Source organism: Uloborus diversus, chromosome 4 (assembly GCF_026930045.1).
Source record: "Uloborus diversus isolate 005 chromosome 4, Udiv.v.3.1, whole genome shotgun sequence".
In the NCBI taxonomy this organism is placed as follows: domain Eukaryota; kingdom Metazoa; phylum Arthropoda; class Arachnida; order Araneae; family Uloboridae; genus Uloborus; species Uloborus diversus.
Window position 1 is genome coordinate 110,775,118 of NC_072734.1, and position 19,237 is coordinate 110,794,354.

The 19,237-nt window shown below is 34.0% G+C and overlaps 1 protein-coding gene across 1 annotated transcript in view; it reads left to right on the forward strand.

Annotated features, from left to right (window-relative positions):
- Window positions 1-19,237, forward strand: part of LOC129219623 (hemocyte protein-glutamine gamma-glutamyltransferase-like) — a 65,540-nt gene that overhangs the window by 40,345 nt on the left and 5,958 nt on the right. Inside the window, exons 8-13 of the mRNA XM_054853880.1 lie at window positions 953-1,091; window positions 3,601-3,704; window positions 11,070-11,238; window positions 13,012-13,109; window positions 14,967-15,269; window positions 18,731-18,891. Of these exons, the coding sequence (XP_054709855.1) occupies window positions 953-1,091; window positions 3,601-3,704; window positions 11,070-11,238; window positions 13,012-13,109; window positions 14,967-15,269; window positions 18,731-18,891 (974 nt within the window). The remainder of the gene's footprint in view (window positions 1-952; window positions 1,092-3,600; window positions 3,705-11,069; window positions 11,239-13,011; window positions 13,110-14,966; window positions 15,270-18,730; window positions 18,892-19,237) is intronic.

Here is a 19,237-nt window from a genome sequence, read left to right on the forward strand (position 1 = left end):
CACACATCCACCGAGTTTATTTTTACTTTGTCTTCTTCATGAAATTCTATCATTTTTCTGACGCAAGAAACAATTTTATGAAAGTATGGATGCGCTGTGAAATTTCGAACAAAATATTACACCGTTCTTCAATCTTTCCTACAACCAACTAGATTATTCGTAGTGAGTAGTTTTTAAAAATAATTTTTATTTTTATGTAGTTAAAAAGATTTTATAATCTTTGTGAATCATATTACATCGTTACCGAAAAGCTAATTTAAAATGACACGTTATGATCTCTTGTGTTCGAGGACGAACTGGTTCATTGGCCCATCGGTCTTTAGGCCGGTGCGCCTCCTTTTTTTTTTTTTTTTTTGCTTTTTTTTTCTGTGTGCCTTTAAATTTGTATGCCCTCGAGAGTTTTTTTTTTTTTCCAACCTCAAACATGTATTCATTCGGTTTCTTTTTGCGCTCTCTGGGAGTCAAGGTTGCTGCCCTTTTGGCGGACCCAGTCCACCCCTGATTGTGATCGGTTGCTAAGACACAGATAGGCTACGACAGAAAAGTATTCATCTTCCAATTTGGCCAAAAGTTTTACGCATTTTTCAGACTAAGATGCTGGCAGTAGATAAATTACATGGATTGTGTATTTACAGAATACAGTCATTTAGTTTTTTGATGCGAATTATATTCAGATATATTCTAAATTTGCTTGTTTTCTTGTGTTTTACACCTGATAACAGGTGGCTAAGCTCTGCATTTGGATTTAGTGTCTACCCAGTACGTGAAAAATGTTCTCAAGTAAACAAAACTGCTCATAAAAGGTTTTGCCCAAACTGTGCACAGGATTTTATGCGTGGAGGATTCTTACGTTCTAGGCAGAGACTAAGACTTCAGGTCTCAGAAATAAGTAATTTACTTGCTGTGATGTGAAATTGTTTTGTGTTTTACTTCATAAAGTGTGTTATTTCAGTTTGCAGAACCTTGGGCATACCTTGCAGAACGGTGACAAATTTCGTCTCCGCGCACGACACAGATCGCAGTCTCACAGTCGACAAATATTTCGATGCAGAAGGAGAAAAAATTGAAGGTGTCAGTAACGATTCCATTTGGTAAATAACAAAAAAGTTTCTTCCTTGCACATAAAATTATGTATAAATACTGTTCAGCCACGGAATGTATGGAATTGGCAAACGTCCAGTTGAGACGAGGATATCTGAATGAGGGGGGGAAAAAATATTTTTGCGCGTGTTCCGCTATTTGAGTGAATCTCTGTTTAATTTATAGGCTAACATACATCTGCAAAAGTTGACATCCCTAAAAACTAATAGATGCTTCCATTTCCATCTGTAAACCGGAGGTTGCCTTTCCATACAATCCGTGGTCAGACAGTGCTTGACTGAATGATTGTTTGCTGTACCTACATTTCGCTGTTTTAATGTCAAACAAAACCAACGGAAAAAATCCTAATTATTTAGAAAAAGACAAGAACACATTGGTTTGGCAAACTTCATCCCTCTTTTGTTCATCCCTCTAAATCCATTGAATGAAATTTGATGTGATTTTTCGGTACTAAAGCTCTGAATCGTAGAATAAGTAGCGACACTTTCACTTCCTCCATCGGGGGGCTAAACGATGCTTTCTTCCTATGTCTGCTATGGTGAAGTAGCGTGTTTTGCTTCTTGATTGTGGTTTCTTATTAACTCCGTTTTAATCCACAATGAAGAAGCACCACAATCAAGAAGCAAAACAAGCTACTTCAGTAGCATCCCCCCATCCCCTGGCAATCATTTGAATCTTGACGCCTTGAACTCACATTATGTTTTTCGCAATCACGAATTGCGATATAGGACCCTACTCGTTGGGTTTCTTGTTTCTACAATTGAAATGAAAAGGAAATGGAAAGGAAATTCGCAATCGTCATACAAGGGTGCATCGAACTAAAATTTTTGGGAGGTCGGAAATTCTCAATTTTGCGAATGGAACTCTAAATTTTGCCGAAGTACACCTAATGAAAATAGACATTTGGGAATTTAGAAATGGCAGTTTTTAAATTATATCACCAAATTTGCCAAATCGTGTGCAAAATTTGTCGAATAAGGAAATTTTTGGGAGGTTACATTGACCTCCCATCGGGACGGACCTATGACTGATGATTTTTTAGATTAGAAAATGCGAGACATAGCCATAAAAAAAAAAAGAAAAAGTAATTGTAGATATTATGGAAAATTTGCACCAGTAAACTTATCATACAGATTAGATTTACAGCGTATCTACTGTTAAGGTATTTTTATTTCTTACTAATCTTAAATGATGGGAATTAGTAACCTAAAAATTTAGCATTTAAAAACAGTTTTGCTTGCGAAAAAAAAAAATGAAATCTGCTTTGGTTAAACCTAAAATAAAAGCAGACGATTTGTAATCATGGCAACGAAAATTAGTCTCTCTGTATAAATATTAAAAGCAACGAGGTAGATTTATTCTCGTGTCATGGCCACTTGAAAAATCAGAGGAACATCAAAAACGGTCAGATGAGGTAAATAAGCAAAGATCATAGTAAAAGTAGTAAAGTTCTGAGAAAAGACTAGCACGAGTATGATCAGAAGAATGTTTTTTCTTGTAAGTATTTATTCCAAAAGTAACCGACGAAAGTAACCACTCATACGTTATTAAAATGTTTTATGCAAATAGCGAGCAGAGGCGCCTCGAACTTAAGTTTTTGGGGCGACGGAAGTTCTCAATTTGTCAAAAGGAACTCAAAATTTTACCGAATGATGATAATTTTGCCAAATGGAACTCCAAATATTACCAAATGATGATTATTTCGGCGAATAGAACTCCAAATTTTGCGAAGGAAGATAATTTTGCAGAATGATAATGATTTTGCTGAATATTACTCCAGATTTTGATGAATTTTTCTCCGAATTTTGCGGAATAGAGCTCCAAATCTTGCGAATGATGATAATTTTGCCGAATGTTTAGACAAAACTCTGCAAATACGGAATTGTTTGGGAAGTCACAGTGACCTCACGTGATCTCCAATCGGGACGCCCCTGATTGCGAGTAGTTAAAACCTGGAATCTTTCAACCAATAGCAGCAAAACCGTACGGTTTTGCTGCTATTCAATAGTAGTTAAATTTGATGGTGGTCGTTAGTGGCTAAATTTTAACTAAGTACTTCTACCAGTGTGATTTGCATAAACGTCTCAGAATGGTTGCGTTCGACGTACCTCACCGGTCGACCGGTAAGTAACCGGTTACAAACCGCAGCATTATATCATCTATCGGTTACCTCACCGGTTACCATTTTGAGCTGTTGATTGGTGGATTGGAGCACGTGATCATTAGCTGTCACGTAATTAACTAACCGGACGCTACCGGTCGAGCTCGTCGAACGTAAGCAATGACTTATACAAGTGCCTTCTTACGGTAATGTTTGGAATCATTTTTCATATATGTACAGAAATTATCCAATATACATCATATTCACGCAAATTGAACTTCTTTTCTTGCGTTTTCTTTTTTATTATGAGTTTTTGGAAGTTTACACGAACTTAGGCCAGTTTTCAGTACATTTATTAGTTTTGAGAAAATGTCATTACAATTCTTTTTTTTTCAAAGGAACTTTCACGTGTGGAATGACGTATGGATGTCGCGTCCTGATTTGCCGGTGGGATATGGAGGCTGGCAATCGATAGATTCCACCCCACAAGAAACGAGTCACAGTAAGAAGCTTTTTATACGTTTTCTATACTCAAGTAAAACTGAATATCCCATAAAACAATTGATTCCTTTTTTTAAAGGCAGATAAAAATAGTAAAAGCGTTTCACTATAATTTTACTGTTTTATACACAGGTTATATTTTACTCTGATGTGTATTCCGAAATGATGTTTACAATATGAGCTGATAATTATTTGGAAACATAGAAATAATATAAATGGGTGCGGTTTGTTTGAACATGTTAATAAACGCGTTTTAAAAGCCATACGCCAATGTTGTATAGATTTGTCCAGATTATATACGAGTTTGAACAAGTAGGGAGACAATAGTGACTGATTGAAAATTTTGTAATATGCTTACTCTGTTCGAATAAATATTAAATCTAACGAAAATTGCTCTCCATTTGCGAAAGAGAAGAACACTCAGCAGTTTTTCATCCATTTTGAAACATTTATTGCATGAGTTAACCATCGTGGCTTATAAAACTCTTGCCAACGTGGTAGAAATTTGTAAATCCTATTTTTGAAGAACGCCTTGTTTTGGAGATGAAGAACTCAATTGAAGATGTTTCGACATCATCTTCAATTTCCAACTTTTTTTTTCTTAGCCGACAAGTTTCGCAAAGAGAGAAATAAGGGAAAATCGGAAGATTCAAAGTCTGCGGAGTTGGGTGAATTCGAAAAGATTTCCTAGCTCGGCACTGCAATTTTATGCCAAGCAGCAAAGAATGCATATGATCTGGCATTATCGTGATGTAGTGTGATTTGCTCCTTGCTGAATATTGTCATCCACCTAACATACTTCCCAAGCCTGCCACCCTAGATTTTCGCTTACACCTATCTTAGCAAAACGTTTTGGTAGGAAAAATACGCAAAATGGGATAAGGCGTCAAAGCAGCATTACTCGAGTTCTTCATTTCTAAAGACAAGGCAATCTTCAATAACGGGATTTACAAGTTGTCATCAGGCTGGCAAGAAGTCATAAGCAACGATGGCAGTATTACTCATAAATCGTACAGTAAATATTGTTGAATCTATTAAAACTGGACCATGTTTTTCCTCCTCAGAAATGGACCTAATACACATATCGCATCCTGACAAAGAGAAGTGACACGCCAAGTACTTGAAAAAAAAAAAAAATGCATAAAAATTATTGATTTAAAACTTAACTTTACTACTATTTCTTGCCATATAGGGCACATAAAATTAGATTATATGACTAGCGCGAAGTGGCGTACAAATAATATAATCATTAAAGACACGTCATTACAATTTTATAGTTTAGGAAAAAAATTTCGAACTTTAAGTAGAAGACTAACGTTGAGTAGGGTGAATGACTAATTACGACCAACCAGTAATGAGCAGGTTTATCTTGTAGTATTATTAATACTAAGTATGTAATTAATGTTCTGATATCATCAGAGGAACCTAAAAATAGATTCTTTTAGGAATATATATATATATGATCCCACCTCATTTCTTTAAAACATAGTAAGTTCAGTCACCAATAATGAATATTCATTATTGGTGACTGAATATTCATTTACGATTGTGAAGTGTTCTGACGTTACTATTTTTTGAATCCAATCACAGTTTTATTGGTGTGTGCTCATTCCATAGCGTTTTTTGTTTTTATCACATAGGTACACTTTTGTCATTTATTAAGACATTTAATATCCTTTTCAGCTAATGTGCCCATAATTAGTCAACTAAAAGTAAATATTTTAGCAATGGGCATACATGATCATACTTTTTTGACTATTCCTATTGTAATTCAATTAACAAATAAAGTTAATTGTTTTTTTTTTTTGGTTAAATCCGATACTTCAATCTCAAAATTTTACCACTAATACTAGTTAGGGGTGCCCACTTTTTGACAAATGATAATCATAGCTAGTTTTTGGTCAGTCATTATTTACATTATGGATAGGGCCAATTACTAGTGCAAAATGCATTCTTATAGGATTAAAATGAAAAAGAAAATTTTGTCATTAATGTTGTTAAGTGCTCTTTGCTTGCGTAGTTCCTGCCAATAATAATTCAGCTAACATGATTAGTTCTTCACGAAAAAAAACTAAACGCGTCGGACCATAATTAGCGAAACCAGAGTATTTTTTTCCATTTCTATATATATATATATATATATATATATATATATATATATATATATATATATATATATATATATATATATATATATATATAAATCTCGTGTCACGATGTTTGTTCGGGGTAAACTCCGAAACTACTGAACCGATTTTTATCAAATTTCATACGTATCTGTAATTTGGTCCAACTTAAAAGATAGGATGGTTTTTATAACTTCTTATTGCAAATAAAATGTTTATTATACATTAATAAAGTGTATTGATTGTTTGGTTCTGTAAATTCTTAATAGATGGCGCTGTAAGTTAATTCATCCTCTAAAATTTAATTTTCAGGTTATATAAAATTTACAAATGATACTATGTTACGGATATTAATGGTTATCATCAATATCGCCGTAGAAAATATGAGTATTAAGGGCACACTTTTCAGTGTTAGTGTCAAATTCTACAAATCAAGTTGAAACTGATAAGCAGCGGATAGTTCCATACTCACCACTGCTTTTAAAAATGTATGAGGCTCATATAAATGTCGAGTTTTACCGTTCCGCGAAATCCACTGAATACTTTGTCAAATACGTTATTCAATATCCTTATTAGGTCGCATTTGAGGTACGAGAAATGGACAAAATTGACGAATTAACGCGATGAGAGGATATATAAGTAGCAACGAAGCTATCTGACATAATTTAGTTCCCCCATTCTGTACAGCATCTTGCAGTACATCGTGAAAACGGTCAACGGGTATTTTTTACCGAAGATATTTTCTGCGAAGAGCACTTAAACCAACAAAAACGACCCCGACTTTTTTTACAACGCGATGAGAGGATATATAAGTAGCAACGAAGCTATCTGACATAATTTAGTTCCCCCATTCTGTACAGCATCTTGCAGTACATCGTGAAAACGGTCAACGAGTATTTTTTACCGAAGATATTTTCTACGAAGAGCACTTAAACCAACAAAAACGACCCCGACTTTTTTTACATTGTGTCAAAAACCTAATGTGTTTGGCCCGATTCTCAGAAATAAAATTATTTACCAATGGTTCCACATTATTTTACATGCACTGTATCAAAAAGTTTCCTGAATTGCAACAAACTTCATGAATGCAGACTTCTCACTGTTGCGAAAAACATGTTTAGCTCCCAGTTTAAAGATTAACTGAACGTATTTATTAAGTGTATAGGCTGCAGATTCATTATGTTCTGCCTGCATTGCTTAAAATCTCCAATAGAGAGTTAATGAGCCTCTGGTATCCGTAGCTTTTCAGAAATTGTAGGCGAGTTAGACTTATGGGACTTGCTTGCAAGTCTGTCTTACCTTTCGCCATGCTTTTAGCATGATTGTTGGAGCTTTCTTCGAAAAATAGAGAGTTGGTGAAGCTTTGGTCAACTTACATAATTTTTTTTCTGATGGTCCAGCGACACGACTGGCTTTTAGCCTAGGATAGTACTGAATTCTTGAAAAAGATTCCAGGATAATTTCAAGAAGGTTAATGAATTTTAGTGAAGAACTGACTTCACTGTCGTGGTACGTCCAGATTGACGTAACTCCAAATGGTAGGAAGTGAGTCTCTGGATTTCGTAACTTTCCAAGAGTAACAAGCAAGTGGAATACTTTGTGCATGCTTGCAAGTCCATCTTAGCCGTGGTTATGGTAGCGAGAATGCCTTTGCTTGGTGAGTCGAAAAATATGACAAGCTATTACTTTTAATCTTACTTTGGTTCTCTGTAAAGGTTTCGGAGAAATGATTGTCTCGAATCGGAGAGGTTTCGCAATTCCTCAGAAAGTCTTCAGGATAATTTTAGGAAGGTTTCTCACTTTTGGTGGGATACGTTCCTATTTTTTTGCAAGATACTTTACTGGCAGAAATTCGGCGTATTCACTGCCCATTATTTTTCAGGACGTTTCTTAATTGTTTTTACAGTGTTGAATAAAATCAGAAAAATCATGGAAGTCACGCAAACAAAGAACACAACATTCATCAATCTCGGGCAGAATTAAAAATTAAAGATAAGACATTGGGACCAAAACTCCATCCAAAACAAAACTGTGCATCCAAAACAAAGTGAATGTTGTTTTTGCATTTGTTTTCGTTAAACATTCTCGAACAGACGGGAATAATTGTGGACCGTTAATGGTAGAGTGTTTAATACATATCAAGATGCGTTTCGCGGATAGTAATTATCGGTAGCACACAATCATTGTTAGTTGCATTTTCTAATGCAGGTTTTGCTTTGCATAACCAGAAACAGTATTGGTCAACTGTTTAAGATAACTTTGACAACATAATATCCAACACAATCATCATTTCTGCAGGGAAAATATATAAATTGTATGCTTGAAGATGTACTTCATAGAGTTAAACAAACACACCGATGTTTAAATCAAGATTTTACACCAAAGATATATGATGAAGCTTTATTGTTGATTGAAGATTTATGCATTTCAATTTCAAATTTGTTGTTTAGTCATTACGGTGTGATATCACCTGATCGATTGGTTACCGACTTAGTTAACACTGATTTACAACGAGAAAAAACAGTGCAATGACGCTGTCTTAGCTACAATTATTGTGAATAATGAGCCATTACTTATGGCTGAAAAAAATCGTAATCAGATTTTGCTGACCGTTGATGCTGAACAAGACTATTTGTCGATAAAAACATAGCCGTAACTATTCCAACTGATTTTTTTAAATTATCCGGATATACCAGCACTGCCAATAGATGGTTTCCGGTTGAAAATTGGTTAACCAATTATTCTTTTTCACAGTTTAAACCCGCCTAGATTATGCAACGGTACACGTTTCTTCATCAAAATTTCAACAATTTTGACGGAAAAAATTTAAAGGAGAAATTTTTGTGTTGCCACGTAATCCATTTATAGCGTCATAATTTTCAAACACATTTGGAAGGCTTCAATTTCCGATTTGTTTAGCTTTTAAAAAGACCATAAATATATCTCAAGACCAAACAATATCTACTTTCGGTTTGGACTTGAAACATACATGTTTCTCTCATAGGCATCTCTCATCTATCGCCTTCTCACAAGTGGGAAAGCTGTCATACCTATTCGTGTTAGCAAAACACAGGTGAAACAAGAATATTGTGCACAACTTAGTGCTTAGATAATTTTTAGTTTTCAAAAAATAGAAACAATAGATCAAAGTTAATGTTATCTACCTCATTTAGAAATGTAATTTTTATATGTTTTTAATTCAATTAATGTATATTGTAATGGAGTTATTGAGAACAAACTATAGAGAAATCTGAGACGAATAAAATGTAGTGTACATTCTAAAAGTGTATGTTGGTTTATGCTTAATTTCTACGTTCCGATATTTTACAACCAGTTTCGATATTTTCTGTCACTTTCAAGTTATTTTGCTTTGATTTATGGCCGAAGTCATACTTGCAAAATTTACTAAGCGTAAGTATAGTTCTTTTGCCATTGAAAATTTAGTTAGTACTTACTAAATTCAATAAATACTAAATTCAGAATAACATGCCCATTATCAATCTCATATGTTTTAAAATTGGCTAGACTATTTTAAACTTCACTAAAAATATTAATTAGATTCTGCCAAAATATTGAGTAAAAGAATACTTTAATCCAACTACTTCGACACAGCAACGCGTGGCTGGGTCAGCTAGTATATATATATATATATATAATTATATTCCATGAACTAGAACTGCAGCATTTGTTTCGAACTAAAAAAAAAACATTAACCATACCCAAAACTAATCATTTACCCTATACACTATTAACGTAAACTACAAAAAACCAACCAGAAAACACAAAGTCACACATGTTTTGCATGCTAATTTAGTGTTTGAGAATAATTCAGTTAAAAGTAGAATTGCTTAAAATCTTGACTTTCACCAATACTGTTTTTTTTCCCCTTGAGTTGCGTCAGTTCTGTGTTCTGTTGCGGGGAGCGATGTTACTTTTGCATTTATTGTTTTGTTGCATTTGTTGTTTTGGAAAGCTGACTTTACTTTTAAACTTTTCATTACAACTGATTTTTATTGAACTGATGCGATTTATGGAAAACATTGTCTTTGATTATATGAAACAGTTTAAATGGAATCGCTCAGAATGATTTTTTTATGGGGTGATCCATATATATATAAATGATGTCACAATTTTTTCAAGAAATTTGACACCCTTCCCCCTGTGTTACAAAGTTTCACACTTCCCCTTACCCCCACCCATTTACACTAAAGCCATGAATCGTAGGATGAATTAGCGATACGTTTGCCATATTAGGGCTAAACTATGCTTTCTTCCTATGGTGAAGTAGCATGTTTTGCTTTTTGCCTGAGGTTTCTTATTAACTCTGTGTTAACCCAAAATCAAGAAGCAAAACACGCTATTTTATAAGAGCTTACAGTTTGCTGTAGTGGTTAGAAGCTTGTCTTTTATGCACAAAGGCAAAGGTTCGAACCTGGCTCCAGTCCGTGGATTTTCAAGATTCAGAAAATCGGCAGCGTCCATTTCGTGTGATTATGAGACATGTAAAAGATCCCTCGAGTACTCATTTGGCTTTGAGTACTCTCAACAAAATTAAACTCTTTGTGCAGTTTAGCATCGAACAGAGCCCAGGTGCCTCTATCTGGTGGGAAAATTGGGAGTCAAAATTCTCGTAGTAATGGTATCCTCCGATTGTGGTGCTACATGGAAGAATGGATGCCTTTTTTTTTTGTGAGGAATCGCGCTAGGTCTGCAAAAGGTACTACCTCTAACGCAGCCCCATTAGAAAGAAAAAGAAATATTGCAGACACATTAAGAAAGCGGCAGTAAGCCCCATGGTGGCGACGTGTCGCTGTTTTTACAAGTATATTCTCATAACAATGCATGATGTCACCCTTTTTCTCACTAACTGTCACTTTCGCGCACCCCCTTCCGTAGGCGCCCATATGGGGAGGGGAGGAGTGGGAGCTCAAGCGTCCCCCCTCCCCCCTTAAAACTTCCTTGCTTTTAGTAGTTTTTTCTTTGAAAAAAATGTAAAAACATTTCTTCTCCAGCTATTAATGAATAAGTCATTGAAAATGTCAAATTTTAATAACTCTAATCTGTACTGAAATCGTTTTCCATGGGGGAAAATATCCTGCTAAACCAAGGGGAAAATATCTAAGCACTCCCTTAAAATTTTGCATATGGGTGCCCATGCCCTCATCCCCCTCAAAGCGTGACATCATTTATAGATGGCCCCTAAACTGGAAGTAGTTTTAAAAGAACGAATTTTCTTCCAGATGTGTTCCAAATGGGGCCCGCCTCAGTGGAAGCCGTACGGCGGGGCCAAGTAGGTTTCGATTTCGATTGTCCATTCGTGTTTGCAGAGGTAAATGCCGATATCATCAAGTGGACAAGGGACGAAACTGTGGTAGGCGGATGGAGGAAAGCGGCGAGCGACAAATACAAGTACGAGAAAAAATTTTCTATCGATCAAGTCACTGAATTTTATTAAGATTTGATTCACTGATTTTGAGATGGTCAATCATAGTTGAAGAATGGTTATTTTAATTAAGCAAAGGAGACTACTAATCTAATTTTGGTATTATGCATGTCACAATTTTTTCAAAATTTCAACTAAACAGTTCCGTATTACCCCGCATTATCCGGCATGCCGGAAAAAAAGCGAGGTTGACCAGCATGCCGGGAAATTCAAATTTCCCTGCATGCCGGATAATTTGAGGTTTATTTTGCAACAAAACAAAAGTAAATTTCCCCATTCAGCTCTAATCAGAAAGCAAACCACTGTGAGGGAAAAAAAATAAATCCTGAAAGTAACCTTCTTTTGAAAAAAATGCGTATAGCATATAATACGTGCTTGTTATTTATGGTAGGTCATTATTAATGGATTTAATTATATGCCAATAAAGTAATCAATTCAGAAACAATCATCGTTACTGCAATTTGTTCATAATTTTTTAAGTAAATTATTTTAGGTTCCTTTTAGATGGTAACTTACCGCTTAAATGTTTGCTTACTTAGTTTTAATTTAATTTTAATAAAATGATTCGTTATTAAACAATATTTTTCTTGTTAAAATTACAAATGACATTGCTAGTAAATATTTTTACAAAATTAAAATGCTTATACTAATAAGACATGTATAGAACTTATATTCATTTTTAAGCTAAACATTTGTTTTTATAGTATTAATTTTTTTTTCTAACCTCGATTTTTCCGGCATGCCGGAAAGAACCAGGTAAGTGTTATTGAAAATCTGGTGATCCCCGAATTTTGTGGCATGCCAGATGAAGCGGTATAATACGGTAGTTTAAGTAAAAAGTATTAAAAAAAAATAAGCAAACTTGAATTTTTGACAGTTTGAACTCAAATTACGTTTTGCTCAATTACGTGTGTGTGTGTGTGTTTAGTGGTGTGTGTGCAGGGCTTAGACGCCAAAATCCAGGAGTTGTTCCCCTCACGGAGGACTGTTGAGTTCGCAGAGGCACAAGTCCAAAAATCTTAAGTTAAGCTTTGAATGAATGCAAACGATTTGCAACCATGGCGACGAAATTTTTTCCTATTTTTGAACATTGAAACATTAAGCTAGACTTTAAAAAAAAGCAAAAATAATGACAATAAAGTGTATGCTCGTGCTCGACAATTTTCACTAGATATGTGATTAAATATCCTTTAGATGTTTTTTTAATCGTTAAATACCTGTTCTGAAGTATTTTTCATACACGCACATATTTCAAGTTTAGTTGCTTAAATGTAAATTCTACTTGAATTTAAGAGAAAATGAATAAATCGAAATATGTATATCAGTGTAATAAAAATGTATATTTGTGTTTAAGCAAGTTAACCTCTTTTTTAAGATTTTCTCTCTTAAATTGTTCAATATTAATAATAAAGTTTTGCATTTTTGCTAAATGTATAAGCATACCAAGTTTTTATGTACGATTGCTTTGGGCAATCGTATATTATATATTTCTTGCCCTTGAATTTTCCCTTATCTTTTAGTGCTTCTCCGATTTCCCCTCTTTTGTTTCAGAGTAGTTTTCAATTAGTTAATTGAATTTTTCAACTTTCTTAAACTTCTGTGTGCAAAAAATAAGTTGTAATTATTATTATTCTTGACATTATCATTATTGTTGTCGTAGAATGAAGTCGACTAATGTTGTCAAACTTTCGCATACAATCGTTATCCGTAATAAATAAGGATTTTTCTAATCATCTTAGAATTGGACAATTCATGCTGACAAAGAAAATTGGTGTTGACGATGAAAATGGAGATACTGATGCTGAAAATATTGTCAGTGAATACAAAGATCAAGAAGGTGAGAAAATTCTGAATCTTAATGAACTCTAATTTCATTATGACTGCTGCCCAATCTTTAGAAGCTCAGATCCTTTTCTGTTTTCAAAAAGGCTTGAACCCGAAACACGTGGAAGATATACTTTCAGAATATTAACCTCTACTAATATTAGTTTAATTAATTAAACTATTCTTGAACTATGTGAGTGCCTGATGAGAAAGTAACGAGAAAGTATTTTAAACACTAATTAGTTTCCGTTACTTTCCTTTTCTTGGACAACGAATTAGTACTTATAAATACTGTAAAAGCACTTATTTTCGCGATGCTTAAATTTTTGCGAGCCCATCGTAATCGTGAAAATCAATGGCGCGCGAAATATTTTTTTTTTTTTTGGTAAACTTTTGGTTCTGTTCATATAAATTCGCGAAATTTTCAGCTCGCGAAACCATCGCGATACCTTCCTTTAGTGATAATTAAGGCACCCGAAAACGGCAAACAAAGCATTCAGTTTTTCGCCCTTATTTTGGCCTCATAAGTCAAGAATAGCTGTACACAAGCTGTAGGTAAATAATCTCATATAAGTGCTGAGTATATCTTTTCTCATTACTATATATAAATGCTTTAACAAATCAGCGAGAAGTAAAGTAACGTAAAGTAACAACGTCTAAAAAGCACAAATTCGCAGATTACTGCAGACATATGTTTCGGCGTTTCAGGGAACGCCTTTTTCAATGCAAAACGTAGTGAGCTTATGGATGAAAAGACATCCGACAAGAGAAGTCTTCGTACTTCCTAAGGTTTCACCTCGAAGAAGTGATTATAAAAGCTGCGGTACAAATACAGTTCCGTAGCTTCCGTAACGAGGCATTTTATTACAGTAAAAGGAAGAGTACGCAGCAGTTACTCAAAATCATCATTCTGCGCCATTCAGGTTAGAGCAACTGCACTAAGAAGAGCGATGTATTTTTCCACCACACTGCAGTTTAAGAAAATTTGAACTAAAAAACACACTTAACATATTATTATGTATTTAAAAGTAGTAAAAGCAGGGCCTGATAAATGCACAGTCCTACAGGTCACTGGACCTCGGCACTACAATTTTAGGGACACCAAAATGGAGTTAATTTTTTTTCTTTCTTATCTCTTTTGGAAGCAACTACTATGAAAACGAGCGAATTTTCTTGTGAGTGGGGCATCAAAATTTTACCAGGACCTGGGCATTATTTTGGCTTGATCGAGCCCTGATTAAAACTGCCGTAACTCACATTGTAATACAATAATACCTAGATTTGATCAGTCTATAAGAACTAGTTAATAAAATATGATTTTTTTTAAAAATCACATTAAAAAAATATAGCATCAGGATAGCATTTATGAAATCACATTATTACAAAAATGGAAGAGGGCAACACAAGAAAAAGGGGGCGCAGGCAAAAGGGGGCAGCAGATACCGCACGAAGTTGTCAACCTTGACCTTCAAAGAGTGCCAAGAAAGAAAAAAAAAGGTGCAGAAAAAAATACAAAAGGGAATAAAAAGTATTAAAAAAAAAGAAAAGAAAAAGAAAGAAAGAAAAAGAAAAAAGGAAAAAAAAATATGGTACACAGGTTTACGAGTTTAAAGAAAAGAAAACTTGAATAGAAGTCTCACAGGTTTGTGAGCGAAAAAAAAAAATAAAAATAAAAAAATAAAAATAATAAAAAAAATAAATACATAAAAAAACACTTTTTTAAATAAAAAAAAAAGTGTTCAGCTTGAGGGCGCATAGGCGGGAGGGCCAGTCCACCCTTGGGCGCAAGCATACACTTTCGAAAACTAATGCTGCGCGGTAAGTTGTAAATTTGTACCCACCTAATGCTTTTCCTCGAATTAAATTTCAGGAACGGTGGAGGAAAGGATGGCCGTATTGAACGCAGCGCGATACGGCGTCGCCCCCAGCATCAGATACGCAGTGTACGACATGCCCACACCAGAAGCAGAGGACGTGACGTTCGATCTGGAAGAGATCGAACAGATCATGATCGGACAACCTTTCAAAGTGACGGTGAAGGTGCGAAACAAGAACAAGTCGGAGATGAGGACCGTGGGGGCGGTCCTGTCTGCAAGCACCGTTTACTACACTGGCATCTTGGCCCGGAAAGTCACAAGACAAAGAGGGAATTTTACTCTAAAACCTAACCAGTGTAAGTCAGATAAAAAGCAACGATTTTCGGGTTTGTTTTTGACGGATTAAGCTGCTTGTAGTCAAAGATTACTGGCTAGACAAAACGTATTTTATTCGTTTAGTAAATAAACTTTGCTTCGTTTTTTAAAGTTGTAGTGACGATCAGTCAGCCCCGCAAAATATCCATGTGGGGTATAACACCACCACATCACATGTGCACTACATGTACACCAAGCACTGTGCATGTGGACGCAATTAATGGAAAGTGTCCAAAGCTTGTCCTTTCCAAGGGTAAGGACCCCCTAACAGTCAGTTTAGTCTCTGTCTCCACATCAGAAGGTTGTTCGCCAACCTTTGCGTTTTTCTTAATAAATGTATTCCTTAATTGTATCTACTTTTATATCTAAATGTTGTAGAATAAATAGTTTGTACTAGATGACGACTGCTACTGTAATTTTAACCAAGGGTCACAACAAAGTTAGTTTTGTTCCTTCTTAAAATATTAATCTTGTTTCGTTTCGTAAATTAATTTCGTTTGTTTTCATAAATAAACTTCTTTTCATATTCGTAAATAAATTTTGTGTCATTTCTTTTTTAAAGTTAGTTTTGTTTTATTTATTTATTCATTCATTTTGTAAATTCATTTCCTTTCAATTTCTAAGATTAATTTCGCTCCGTTTCGTAAGCAAACTTTGCTTCATATTTTCAAATTATTTATTTATTTTTTTAAATAACTTTGTTTCGTTTCGTAAATTAATTTCGATTCTTTTCATAAATAAACTTCGTTTCATATCGTAAATTAATTTTGCGTCATTTCTTTTTTTTTAAACAAGTTTTGTTTTATTTATTTATTTACTTATTATTTTATTTATTTATTTTGTAAATTCATTTCCTTTCAGTTTCTAAAATTAATTTCGATCCGTTTCGTAAATAAACTTTGCTTCATTTTTTAAGTTAAATTTGTTTCGCGTTTTATAAATTATTTTTTTTTTTCTCATCAATATCTTTTTTCATATCATAAGTAAATTTTGTGTCTATTTAAACATTTTGTTTTGTTTTTTAAATCAATATGGTTTTCTTTTTTAAATCAATATGGTTTTCTTTTGTGAATTCATTTCTTTTTTGTTTTTTAAATTCATTTCGCTCCATTTTGTAAATCAATTTCATTACGTTTTTTTAATTTCGTTTCGTTTTGGAAATTAGTTTCGTCTAGCTGTCTTAATTAATTCATTTTGTGAATTGATTTGGTTTATTTCTTTTAAAATTAAATTTAGTTTTGTTTTGTTTTTTGATTAATTTCATGCGTTTCATTTTGTAAATTACAGTAGTAAATAAATTTGGTTCCGTTTTATAAATTTGTTTCGTTTTGCTCAGTAACTCAATTTTGTTCCGAATTATAAATTAATTTCGTTTCATTCTTTCAAATGAATACCATTTCGTTTTAAAAATCAATTGATCTTTGTTTTGTAAATACATCTTGCTTCGTTTTGTAAATAAATTCCGTTCAAGAGGTATGGGGGAAATGTGTTTATTATTATTATTTTAATTCAAGGGGAACGAGAAAGGAATGTCCCGTAAGTATGCTTCTATGGTATGTGAAATTTTAAACAACGTCTGCGTTAAGTAGTCACATCATGAAAAACCGAAACTGAAAAAATACTCCAACTTAAATTTTCTGCTACTTTATCTTAAAGCACAAAACGGAAGCACTCACTATCAATACTTAACAAAATTCTATATTACATTCTTCTGAAGATTCGCTTTCACCGTTTGGTTAAAATCTGTAGTTTGCTTCACTAAAGGTTTATAGTTTGACAACTGGTTCTCCGCTTTTGAAAACAATGAATATATTTAGGTCAATGATTCCCACCCTGTGGTCCACGAACAGCTAGGGAAAATTAAACTATATGACTTTTCTAGTCGTAATTAACTTTATTAAAGATTTCATGAATATTCGTATTCATTTAATTTCATCTAATATAATTGCTGTGGAAATGTTATTTCAATCGATTGTGAACCGTTTAGGATTCGGAATAGTACTAAGTGGTCATTAGTAAAGCCCTGAATCGAGGCTTAAATAGCGATACGTCCGCCATCTTAGGGATAATTGCCGCTTTCTTCCTATGTCTGTTATAACGAAGCAGAGTGTTTTGCTTCTTAATTAGGGTGCTTCTTGATTGTGTATTAAAAAAGTAAAAAGAGTATTTGGGGTGTTTCTTAGTTGTAGATTAACATAATAGTAAATAAGATTAATAAGAAACCTGAATCAAGAAGCAAAACACGCTACATCACTATAGCAGGCATAGGAAGAAAGCATCGTTTAGCCCAAAGATGGCGGACGTATTGCTACTTATTCTACGATTCAGGGCTTATGTGCTCAGTAGTGAAGAGGTTAAAAAGCACTGTATTAGGAGTTTTTTTCCCATTAGGTTCAAACAAAATGTTAACAAGTTCATACTTTTAATCAATAGTGTAATTCCGTTATCAGCAACCTTCCCCCCCCCCCCCCTTAGTGTGCAAATTTTCTGCCCTGGATCGATAAAAATTAACTGGTTTTATGAGCAAAATATTTGGAGCTGGCATTTTAGATAATAGACAAATTTTTTAATTTTTTGTCACACTGAAATTGTTTTAACAATCGGAATTCATAGAAATCAGATGATGCAACAATGTTACACAAGTAACAGGGAATAAAGCTCTTCTACTGCATTTCGTTAATGTTTGTCAAGTTTGGGCAAAGTGTTCTTGCTTAATCACGTATGAGAATCATGCCTTTTTTGTTGACAATAGTAGAAACTTTCCAATTAAAGACTGACACAATTATTCACAACAAAGATCCACATTCAGTCTGTCCAGCGTTTAGCACTTCAAAATCAGATTTCACGAATGTTCCGCCTAACACCAAAAAGCGTCTTTTGGGGGACAAGAAGAAGACTTTACTGTACTTAGTGTACAACGTTGCTTTTCTGTCCCTTCAGTACATGGCTTTCAACTGCTACAGAATTTTCATAGTTGCTACGAAAATTTAAATTCATAGTAAATAAATGTTTAAAATGATTTGGAAATACCAATAGTACTAAAAGTGGTTTGCAAATTAAGAACATCCAATATATGTAAAATGTTTTTCGCTAAAATATTGGTCGTGTTCATGTAATGTCAATCGGGTACGGTAAGTGCCACAGATGACTGGGTGGCCAAAATTTGAGGATCTACCCAAATGCAATACAGTCGATCCCTCTTAATGGAATATCGGTGAAAAGAATATCACGCTTAATGCAATAATTTTTCAATATTGGCCGATGTAATCTCACATTTTGATCACGGATAATAGAATAGTATCCCGCTTATTAGAGTAATTTTTCGCGGCAATTGGCTATCTATTAAGCGGACTCGACTGTAAATACTTTCAGTTTATAGATATAAATATGCAATAATTGCTTGGAGATGAATATGCAATAATTAAAGTTAATTGCTTTTCAGCCGAAACGTTATCTATAACAGTAACACCTGACGATTATTTAGACAAACTGGTTGATTACGCCATGATGAAAATCTACGCTATTGCCACTGTACAAGAGACACAACAAACGTGGGCGGAAGAAGACGATTTTACTGTTCAAAAGCCAAAGCTCAGATTAGAGGTAATACCTGTAATTTTCTATACATCAGAAGAAAAACAAGTTTCCAATTAAACGAAAATATTTGATTGTATTTTTCTGAGAACGGCGCTCTTTCTGAAGTAATCCTTCGTCTAACTGTTTAGATAACAAAGCAATGCAGTTATTTTTGTAAACTTCTTTTAATTACTGTTTTGAGTCATTATTTTTTCCCTTGAATGTCTTCCCCCACAAAATGAATATGAAAACCTTTGAAAGCAATTGAAACAATTTTGTATTTTAATTATTTCGCAAATGCAAATTGTTTCAATTCTTACGTTGATTATTGTTTTAATCATGAAATTATCTTTCTCTTCTGTTTTTCTTCTGC